Raw genomic sequence first — 10,364 nt, forward strand, 5'->3', positions numbered from 1 at the left:
ATCCCTCCCCGGTGTTGTTGCGGACGGGAAGGGGAGGAGGGAGAAAGCCCGGCAGCCTTACCCTTGGCCCCGCCCATAGATTAATGGAAGCCACCTGGCTTGGGGCGAGCCGCACTCCACCCCCAGGCCCCCACTTTCGTTCGTTCCCATGAGCATCTGCTTCTAATGAGCGCCTCAGCACCCCTGCATACCAGCCCCCGGGGCTCATTAATCTCATTAAGTAATGACAAATCATCCCAGGGCTGACCGGGCTCCCCTCCCCAGCCTCTTTCCTTTAGCCATGCACAAGCCTCTGGGGGCTGGTGTCCACACAGACCCACACGCTGGCAGGCATGCAGTCTCACTCCCTGGGCTCTCTTGGGGCTGTCTGCCCTGGGGCCGGCTTGGTCCCTGGTCTAGAGGCATCTTACTGTGACTGACACCCTCAGAGCCCCCCCAGAAAAGTCTTCCTGCGGCCTGCTCCCCATTGCATGTGCTTGGTGGGGGATCCCGGGGAATGAATCACCAGCTGTACTTGGAGCATGTATATGTTTCAGCTACAAAATTGCCTGCTCAAGGCGGGGAACTCTAGGCAAATCTATGCAAATGACAGGCGGCCAGGGTAACATCTAGCAACTGGGAACTCTTTAGAGGGGAAGGGAACTGCCTGCCATGTACTGGAAGCCTGTGCTGCCCTGTGTTCCGTGTAAGGAACTCCTCCTCTGTTCCTGTAACAACTCCTCATAGCCCCATTTTTCCAGGTGAGTAACCGGGGCTGGGAGAGGCACTGGAAGGTAAAAGAAGGAGGGATGGTTCCACTCCAAGCTGCTTTTCACACCAAATGGAGTCCAGTGCTCTTTCATCAGCTCCTCTCTGCCCCAAAATTCTTTCCTTTAAGAAACAGGCTCGGCCATGCTGGAGGGTGGTGGGAGAGAGAAAGGGCCCAGAGGTGCAAGGCGGGGCTTCTGTACACTCCTGGGGCGGCCCAGGAGGTGTTTCTGCAGGACTCTGTTTCCTGTCTTTTTGTCTTTTGGAGATGGAGTCTCACTCTGTCGCCCAGGCTGGAGTGCAGTGGTATGATCTCGGGCTCACTGCAACCTCCGCTCCCAGATTCAAGTGAATCTCCTGCCTCAGCCTCCCAAGTAGCTGGAGTTACAGGCACTTGCCACCACGCCCTGCTAATTTTTTGTATTTTTAATACAGATGGGGTTTCACCGTGATAACCAGGAGTGTCTCGATCTCCTGACCTCATGATCCATCCACCTTGGCCTCCCAAAGTGTTGGGATTATAGGCGTGAGCCACCGCGCCCAGCTCAGGTCTTCCTGTCTGTCCTACCTGGCTGATAAAGGTGTGTGCCTCCCATCTCCATCCCTACCCCCAACCTCTCTGGACCCAAGTCCTCCATACGATCATGTCTGACACATTCCCACTGGGCATCCGCTCTGTGGCCCCTTCCTTGCCCACTCTGCCCACGCTGGCCTCAGGATCCTGCATTACAAAATGGACACCACGCAGATCTACTCCCAGCTCCTGTCTAACAAGGTGACTCCCTCACATACACACAGCCCATTTGCAAAGGCCCAAGGGACTGTCAGCCAAGGAAGCCATGCAGGCACATTCTGCAACAGCCTGGACCTTCCATTTCAGTTAACAGACTGGGCCCCAACCCTCCCACGGGACGTGCTGCTCATATACTGTGGGATGTTAAGTTGCCATGGCCTCAGCCGCCCAAGCCTAGACATCTGAGTTTGACAGGACAGAGGGATCAGTGTTTCCTGAGCACCAACTACATGCCAGCCTGCAGAGTCTTATTCCTGATGAATAGGCCCTCAGTCTAGGGGTCATCTTGTCCACTGGCACCTAACCCTGGATGAGCATGAGAATTGCCTGTATAGCGTGTAAAAAATTCCCAGGCCCCATGGGACAGATGAATTAGAATCTCCAGGAGGGAGGCCCAGCATCTGTATTACCCAACGGCCCTCTCCTTCTGGGGGGATAGTGGTTGTGATGGTTAGTTTTGTGTCAACTTGGTCAAGGCTATAGTACCCAGTGGTTTAATCACACATGAATCTAGATGTCGTTGTGCAGGTATTTTGTAGATGTGGTTGACATCTTCCATCAGCTGACCTCATATGAAGGAGATCTCCTGAATGATGTGGGTGGGCCTCATCCAATCAGCTGAAGGCCTTAAGAGCAGACACTGAGGCTTCCTAGTGAAGAAATTCTGCCCCAAGACTGCAGTGTCTGCTCCTGCCTGACTTCTCAGACTGCTGGCCTGCTCTACAGATTTGAGGTCTGCCAGCCCCCATAACCATGTCAATCAATTCCTTTTTTTAAAAATGTCTTTGTGGCCAGATGCGGTGGCTCATGCCTGTAATTCCAGCACTTTGGGAGGTGGGCAGATCACTTGAGGTCAGGAGTTTGAGACCAGCCTGGCCAACATGGTGAAACCCTGGCTACTAAAAATACAAAAATTAGCCAGGTGTGGTGGCACGTGCCTGTAATCCCAGCTACTTGGGAGTCTGAGGCAGGAGAATCCCTTGAACCTGGGAGGTGGAGGTTGCAGTGAGCCAAGATCGTGTCACTGCACTCCAGACTGGGCGACAGAGTGAGACTCTGTCTCAAAAAAGAAAAAGGCCAGGTGCGGTGGCTCACACCTGTAATCCCAGCATTTTGGAAGGCCGAGGTGGGCGGATCACAAGGTCAAGAGATTGAGGCCATTCTCATCCTAGCCAACATGGTGAAACACTGTCTCTACTAAAAATACAAAAATTAGCAGGGCGTGGTGGCGTGTGCCTGTAGTCCCAGCTACTTGGGAGGCTGAAGCAGGAGAATCGCTTAAACCTGGGAGGTGGAGGTTGCACTGAGCCAAGATCATGCCACTGCACTCCAGCCTGGTGATAGAGTGAGACTCCATCTCAAAAAAAAAAAAAAAAAAGAAGTATTTGTATATATAAATACAGCAGTGATCAGTGACCATGTCGAAGACCCTGAGCTCCTCCAGCCCCGAACAAGCACCATCCCTGTCCTGCTGCCCACGGCGCACCCTTCTGCCTAGATGGCCCCTCCTCTGGAAAGCTTGGCCCTGTCACTGGGTTCTTTGATCATCTTGTCCCTATGGGCGCTGTGGGTGTCCCACACACATCCAAGGATCATAGAATTTTAGATCCATAATGCACATCCCGAATCACCCCATCTACCCCAGCTCTTCTGACAATGAGGAATCGAAGGCCACCGCGGTGGCCACCCTGGCATCACACCCTACCTGTCTCCTGCCACATCCCCCTGGCTCACTCTGCCAGCTCACACTGCCCTTCTGTTTCTCAGACTCCCCAGGCATTCCCTGAACCCAGGGGTCTTGGCAATGCCTGCTCTCTTCATCCTTCCTGAGAGCTCCAGGCTTCCTTTCTCGTCCCTTCAGGTCTCAGGCCCAGGCATATCATCAGCAAGGCCTTCCTGACCTCACTACATAAAATAGCACCCCTGGCCCTCCAGCTTTCTCTCCTCCTTACCCTGTCTTGTTTTTCTCTGCTGCATTTCGGCCTCCAGACACACCACACATCTCTTTGCTATTTTCTGGGTCCTATCAGTAGAGGTAAGGGCCAGGAGGGCAGGCACCTGGTCTCCTGTGCTCACTCCCAATGCCTAGAACAGAGCCTGGTACACAGAAGGGCTCAGTGAGCACCTACAGAATGAATGGATGGGGTGACCAGCACAGAGCAGGAGCTGGGACTCAGCGTTTAGAATTCCCACTCTAGTGCTGCTCCTACATCGCACGACTTGGCATCAAGCCAGACGCCGCCCCTCGTGAGCTGCTGTTGCCCTGGTTCTTCTGATTGCCTGCCATGCTCAGGGTGTACTTTTTATGCAGCCTCTGGAGCCTTGGTGCTGGAGAAGGACCGGCCATCTTTTCATCTTCATCAGAAAAATGTGCTCTCATGAGACTGAAGGACGAGGAGACAGGAGCAAGGCTGAAGAAGGGGAGATGTCAGTGAGGCCACCAGGGGCTCTGAACAGCACCTTCTTGCTTGTGCTAAGGAGGAGGAGGAAGAGCCACTGCAGGAGGTGCCAGCCTGAGAGGGGCAGGGCAGGGGCTGAAGAGGCCACTGAGGCTTGCCTTCCTCCAAAGACCCCTGGAAAGACATCTGGTTTCCTGTGACTCAGCCCTCCAAGACCAAGCCTGGGCTAAGCAGAGGATGCAGAGCTCTCGAATGCTTAGCCACTTTCCCTCTTTGTTGATACCCAAGAGAACTTTTATTTGTATTTATTTATTTATTTAGAGATGGAGTCTTGCTCTGTCACCCAGGCTGGAGTACAATGGCACAATCTCAGCTCACTGCAACCTCTGCCTCCTAGGTTCAAGCAATTCTCCCTGCCTCAGCCTCCTGAATAGCTGGGATTACAGGCACCCACCACCACGCCTGGCTAATTTTTGTATTTTTAGTAGAGAGAGGGTTTCACCATGTTGGCCAGGCTGGTCTCGAACTCCTGACTTCAGGTGATCCGCTGGCCTCGGCCTCCCAAAGTGCTGGGATTACAGGTGTGAGCCACCACGCCTGGCCTGTTTATTTATTTATTTATTTAGAGAGACAGAGTCTCACTCTTTCGCCCAAGCTGGAGTGCAGTGGCACAATCATGGCTCACTGCAGCCTCAACTTCCCCAGCTCAAGCGATTCCCACCTCAGCCTCCCGAGTAGCTGGAACTATGGGTGTGTACCACCATGCCTGACTAATTAAAAAAAAGCTTTTTTCTAGAGACCAGGTCTCATTATGTTGCCCAGACTGGTCTTAAGCTCCTGAGCTCAAGCAATCTGCCTGCCTCCCAAAGCTTTGGAATTACTTGCATGAGCCACCATGCCTGGCACCAAGGAGATTTTTAGGTAGCAGCTTGGTGGCAGCCCTTTCTCTGCATCAGGACCGCTCTGTCTGTGAGTCACAGAGAAGATGGTCAGAGGGACCTGGGCATGGAGCCGTGTGCGACTCCACTCACTGTCACCATCCCAGGTCCCCTGCTATCCCCAGCTTGTCCCAGATTGGTAGACAGCCTGCTCTGCCTTTCTGCCCAAATATGGGATTTGTGCCTTCCCACTCCAGGAACCCAGCCAGGCCATCACTCTTTCCTCACAGCTTCAGGGGTTTGGGGCCAGAGGCTTTCCCTTCCACGGTGGAATGGGTGTCATGGAGGCTCCGTCATGAGACTGCTGTCATGGTGAGAGATCTCAATACCATGTCACATCCATACTGTGTCTCCATTACCTGTGAACACTTCTTTGGACTTTGCTGACACCTCCTTTGAACTTGACAGGAGCCCTAATCTATGTGTGTATGTGTGTGTGTGTGTGTGTGTGTGTGTGTGTATTTTGCTTTTTTTGAGACAGAGTCTTGCTTGGTCGCCCAGGCTGGAGTGCAGTGGTACAATCTCGGCTCACTGCAACCTCCACCTCCCGGGTTCAAGCGATTCTCCTGCCTCAGCCTCCTGAGCAGCTGGGACTACAGGCACGCACCACCATGCCCAGCTAATTTTTGTATTTTTAGTAGAGACGGGGTTTTACCATGTTGGCCAGGCTGGTCTCAAACTCCTGACCTCGTGATCCGCCCACTTTGGCCTCCCAAAGTACTGGGATTACAGGTATGAGCCACCGTGCCCAGCCGTGTGTGTGTGTGTGTGTGTGTGTGTGTGTGAGAGACAGAGTCTTGCCATGCCACCCAGGCTGGAGTGCAGTGGTGCAATCTCAGCTTACTGCAACCTTGGCTTCCCAGGTTCAAGAGATTCTGGTGCCTCAGCCCTCCAAGTAGCTGGGATTATAGGCATGCAGCACCATGCCCAGCTAGTTTTTGTATTTTTAGTAGAGGTGGGGTTTCACCATGTTGGCCAGGCTGGTCTCGAACTCTTGGCCTCAAATGATCCACCCACCTTGGCCTCCCAAAGTGCTGGGATTACAGGTGTGAGCCACTGTGCCTGGCCTAAGTGTGTGTGTTTTTAAGAGACAGGGCCTTACTCTGTTACCGAGGCTGGAGTGCAGTGGCACAATCATAGCTCAACCCCACTCCTACTGCAGTCTTGAACCCCTGGGCTCAAGCCGTCCTCCAGCCTCGGCCTCCCAAAAGTGCTGGGATTTACAGAACCACCACGCCCAGCCCCCAATATACTTAATTCTAATATACATAGCATTGTTTGTGGTCTCCCCTGGACTGCAATCGCCTGGGCTCTTTTTGAGCAGGCGTCACACCTTACTCTTTTGTGTCTCCCACTGCACTGACCCAAAGCTTTTGGGCAAAATGGTGCTAGAGGGGCCAAGGGCCCTCCCTGTCGGAGAAACTAGGAAAGCCTAGCAGGACGGGAGCAGAGATGGGAGAGGGGATGGGGCCGTGAGAGAGAAAGCAAGAGTCAGGCTCTAGGAAAGGTGGGAGGCCCAGGCTTCCTCTTTGGAGGGGCAAGGACCCAGAGCTGTCGTCCAGGCTGTGGTCCCTGGAGTGTACCAACGGAGCAGGGAACTTAGACAGAGGGTGGTTCCATTCTCGAGTGTGGCAGCTTCAGTGACTAGCCCAAGTGGCTGAGTGAGGTCTCCCACCCAGAGCTTCACCTACCTCTCCACCAGCTCCCCATGCGGACAGGGCAGGGCTTCTGTGTCCCCCCATTTCCCTAACAACTCACAGCCACCAGCTCCTCCTCGATAACCCTCTTCCCCACTCTGGCCCCACCAGACACAAGGGCCGCAGCTCTGGGAATGAGGTTCCAGCCGGCTAGCAGGGCCCTGGCAGCCCCAGGGCCAAGGCCAGCCTGAAGGCTGCTGCTGCCCGGGCGGCTCTGAACCAGGGTTGGGTGGGCTGGAGTCCGGGAGAGGCTTGGAAACGATCAGCCTTCCCCCCCTCAGCCCCCTTGGGGCTTTGTTTGTTGGTTTGTTTGCAGGAAAGGCAGAAAAGGGCCGCAGTCAGTCGCTTTAAGCCGCCTTCAGCCCTTTTATGCTGGGCCCCCAGCTGGGAGGGGGAGGCCAGCTGAGGGCTCGGCCCTCACAGCTTATTGCTCATTAAAGAGAGTTAATGAGCTTCTCAGAGCCCCTCCCCTCTTCTCTCGCCCAGTCGGGCAGAGGAGCTGGCCTCTCGCTCCATACCAGCCTCTCTGGCTTCTCCCTGTTGGCCAAGCCCTGGGCAGGGTCCCATTGGGTCGAACTCCCGGGCCTGCTCGGCCGGCAGGTTCTGAAGTCACTCAGCGACCAGCGTTCCTCCTCCTCCCCGGGGTGACCCCTTGCCGTCATGGCCAGCCTGCCCCTCCGCCCTACCTTCCCCAGCACTTACAGCTTCTCCAGCAGCGACAGTCCCAAGAAGGAGCCATTGCGGAGCCCCGTGATCTTGTTGTTGCTTAAGAGCCTGAAGGGACAGAGAGAACACAGACAGGAGAAGGTGCTGTTACGTGCTGGGCCTCTGCTTTCACCGCTGGTGGGGCCAGCATGCATCTATGTCAACGGCGCCCCCTGGAGTTGTGCGAGGCAGCAGCCCCACCCTCTACTCCCGGAGATTATAGGGAGAAGCCGGCCAATGGTCCACCCAGCCCCGAGTCAGACCTTTCTGCCCTGAGTCTCCCCCAAGCCGGGCTCCGACGTGGGGCTCTGTGTGCAAGTGGGAGGTAGGCTGAGCAGCTGGAGGTGATGGTGTGATGCCCCGTTTCCACTCTGGAACCACAGGGTTGACCCTCAGTGCCCCGTCATGCCCTTCACAGTTTCATCTTTGCTCAAGCCCTTCACCCAATATCCCAAGAAGAGTGGTGGGGAGAATGGCTTGAATGGGGCCAGGATGCCCAGCAGGTCTGGAGGCAGGCGGGAGCTGCCCTTCCTCAGAGCTTTGCACACTCTTACCTGTGAGCTGAGGACCTCACAGGCCCCCATCTCAGAGGGCCTGCATGCACAATGGCCGCACCCTGACCTCCCAATCCTTCTGAAGCCTTGGCAGAAAGCTGATGGAGCCCCGAGTGTAGGGAAAGCCAGGCCTGGGCTTCAGTCACTGTGCCCTCCAGGTTCCATTTATTTATTCATTTGTATTTAGGGGAAGAGGAAAGGGGCCCCAAGCGACTGAGAAAGACCGAATGTCTCATCTCCGCCCACCCACTCAGCCTTTCTCTGCCAAGCTCCCTGCTGGGAGGAGGGAGATCCAGGCCAGCCAAAGGGCTCATCCCCCAGTTAATTGCTTATTAGAAAGCTTTAATGAGCCTCTCCGCCCAAACTCTTGCCTGCCCTGGGCTGAGGCAAAGGGTCTCCCTTCTTTGGTCTTAAGGGTAGAGAACTGACCTGGGAAGGCCAGAGGTGCAGGCCCTGGGCCTTTCCTTGAGCGAGCAGCCTCCAAGCTGGACTGGAAGGGAGAGGGAAGTGGGAAGGAACAAGCCCCAAGAGGAGATGGCAAAGAGATGAGCCTCGAAGCTTCTTAGAAGTGGTGGGTGAACAGATCAGGGGCAGTGGAGAGACCCCTGATGGCCAACATTCCAGCTGCTCCATCTTCCATTGGCTCGTGGAGAAGACAGTGGCCAGGATGGAGGGAAGCATGGAAAAGTGTGGAAGGGGCTTTCTAGGGCCATGGGAGGGGTGGAGACCTCATCTCCTTCCTTCCTTCTCCTCACTCCGTAGATCCCTCCCACCCATCCAGTGCCTGCCTAATGGTCCCTCCAATGGTGACATTTCCTGGTGGGAAGTGATAGGTAGGGGGGTAGGTTGGCTAGGTTTCCAAAATGCTTACACACACACAGACACATGCACAATGTTGATATGTCAAAAAGTACATCACAGTATTCATTATATGAGATATTAGACCTTCTATTAACTCATTTTATTATTGTATTTATTATTCTCATTTTACGGGTTAGGATAGTTTTATTTTCACTTCATACATGGGGTGTAAATGGTAATCATAATTTTGACCATTCTCAGGGCCTCTAAGAGGCCTTTAAAGATCTCATGGGCCGGGTGCGGTGGCTCAAGCCTGTAATCCCAGCACTTTGGGAGGCCGAGACGGGCGGATCACAAGGTCAGGAGATCGAGACCATCCTGGCTAACCCGGTGAAACCCCGTCTCTACTAAAAAATACAAAAAACTAGCCGGGTGAGGTGGCGGGCGCCTGTGGTCCCAGCTACTCGGGAGGCTGAGGCAGGAGAATGGCGTAAACCCGGAAGACGGAGCTTGCAGTGAGCTGAGATCTGGCCACTGCACTCCAGCCTGGGCGACAGAGCAAGACTCTGTCTCAAAAAAAATAAAAAATAAAAAATAAAAAATAAAAAAAATAAAGATCTCATTAGGTGCTGGTGGGGCTGGGGTGGCCTCTGAGCGGTGACAGGCTCTTTAAAAAATTTAAAAAAAATTTTTTTAGAGACACGGTCTTGCTCTGTCACCCAGACTAGAGTGCAGTGGCACAGTTAGAGCTCACTGCAGCCCCACTCCTGGGCTCAAGGGATCTTCCTGCCTCTGCCTGAGTAGCTGGGACTATAGGCGTGAGCCATCATGCCTGGCAGGTGACAGGCTCTGACTTTAAAGTCAAAGCCTGCCTCACTCCACCCCCAGTTCATGCCCTTCCTATACCCTAGAGTTTACATTAAATGTTAGACAAGGGGCTGGGTGCAGTGGCTCATATCTGTAACCCAGCACTTTGGGAGGCTGAGATGGGCAGATCACTTGAGGCCAGGAGTTCAAGACCAGCCTGGGCAACATAGTGAAACTCTGTCTCTACAAAATAAATAAATAAAAATTAAAAAAATTAGCTGGGCCTGGTGGCATGGTACCTGTAGTCCCAGCTACTCAGGAGCCTAAGGGAGGAGGATTGTATCGCTTGAGCCCAGGAGTTCGAGGCTGCAGTGAGCTATGACGGCACCATTGCACTACAGCCCAGACAACAGAGTGAGACCCAGTGTCAAAAAAAATAAAATAAAATAAAAATTCTGCAACTCCCAATCCTCAATATTAAAACCTGAGATCTCAGTTTGAGAGCTCTGCCCAGCCTGGGGCAGAGGTGGTGTTGGTGGGGGTGGTTCCTCACATTTTCCCAACTCTTTAGCCTTTAACCCACTTCAAATACCCCAGATTCTTTAACAGAGAGCTGACAACAACAACAACAACAAAAAACTATTGCAAGTGCATGTCATTTTCAGTTTTCTTTTCTTTTTCTTTTTTTTTCTTTTTTCTGAAACAGAGTCTCGCTCTGTGACCCAGACTGGAGTGCAATGGTGCGATCTCGGCTCACTGCAATCTCCGCCTCCCAGGTTCAAGTGATTCTCCTGCCTCAGCCTCCAGAGTAGCTGGGATTACAGGTGACTGTCACTATGCCTGGCTAATTTTTGTATTTTTAGTAGAAACAGGGTTTCACCATGTTGGTCGGGCTGGTCTCGAACTCCTGACCTCAGGTGATC

General features: G+C 53.7%; 1 protein-coding gene across 1 annotated transcript in view; it reads right to left on the reverse strand.

Moving 5' to 3' along the window:
* The window catches only part of ADGRA2 (adhesion G protein-coupled receptor A2), a 58,159-nt gene that overhangs the window by 23,255 nt on the left and 24,540 nt on the right, over positions 1–10,364 (reverse strand). The window contains exon 5 of the mRNA XM_011960756.1: positions 7,277–7,348. Within this exon, the coding sequence (XP_011816146.1) occupies positions 7,277–7,348 (72 nt within the window). The remainder of the gene's footprint in view (positions 1–7,276; positions 7,349–10,364) is intronic.

Source organism: Colobus angolensis, unplaced genomic scaffold (assembly GCF_000951035.1).
Source record: "Colobus angolensis palliatus isolate OR3802 unplaced genomic scaffold, Cang.pa_1.0 Scaffold52, whole genome shotgun sequence".
Classification (NCBI taxonomy): Eukaryota; Metazoa; Chordata; class Mammalia; order Primates; family Cercopithecidae; genus Colobus; species Colobus angolensis.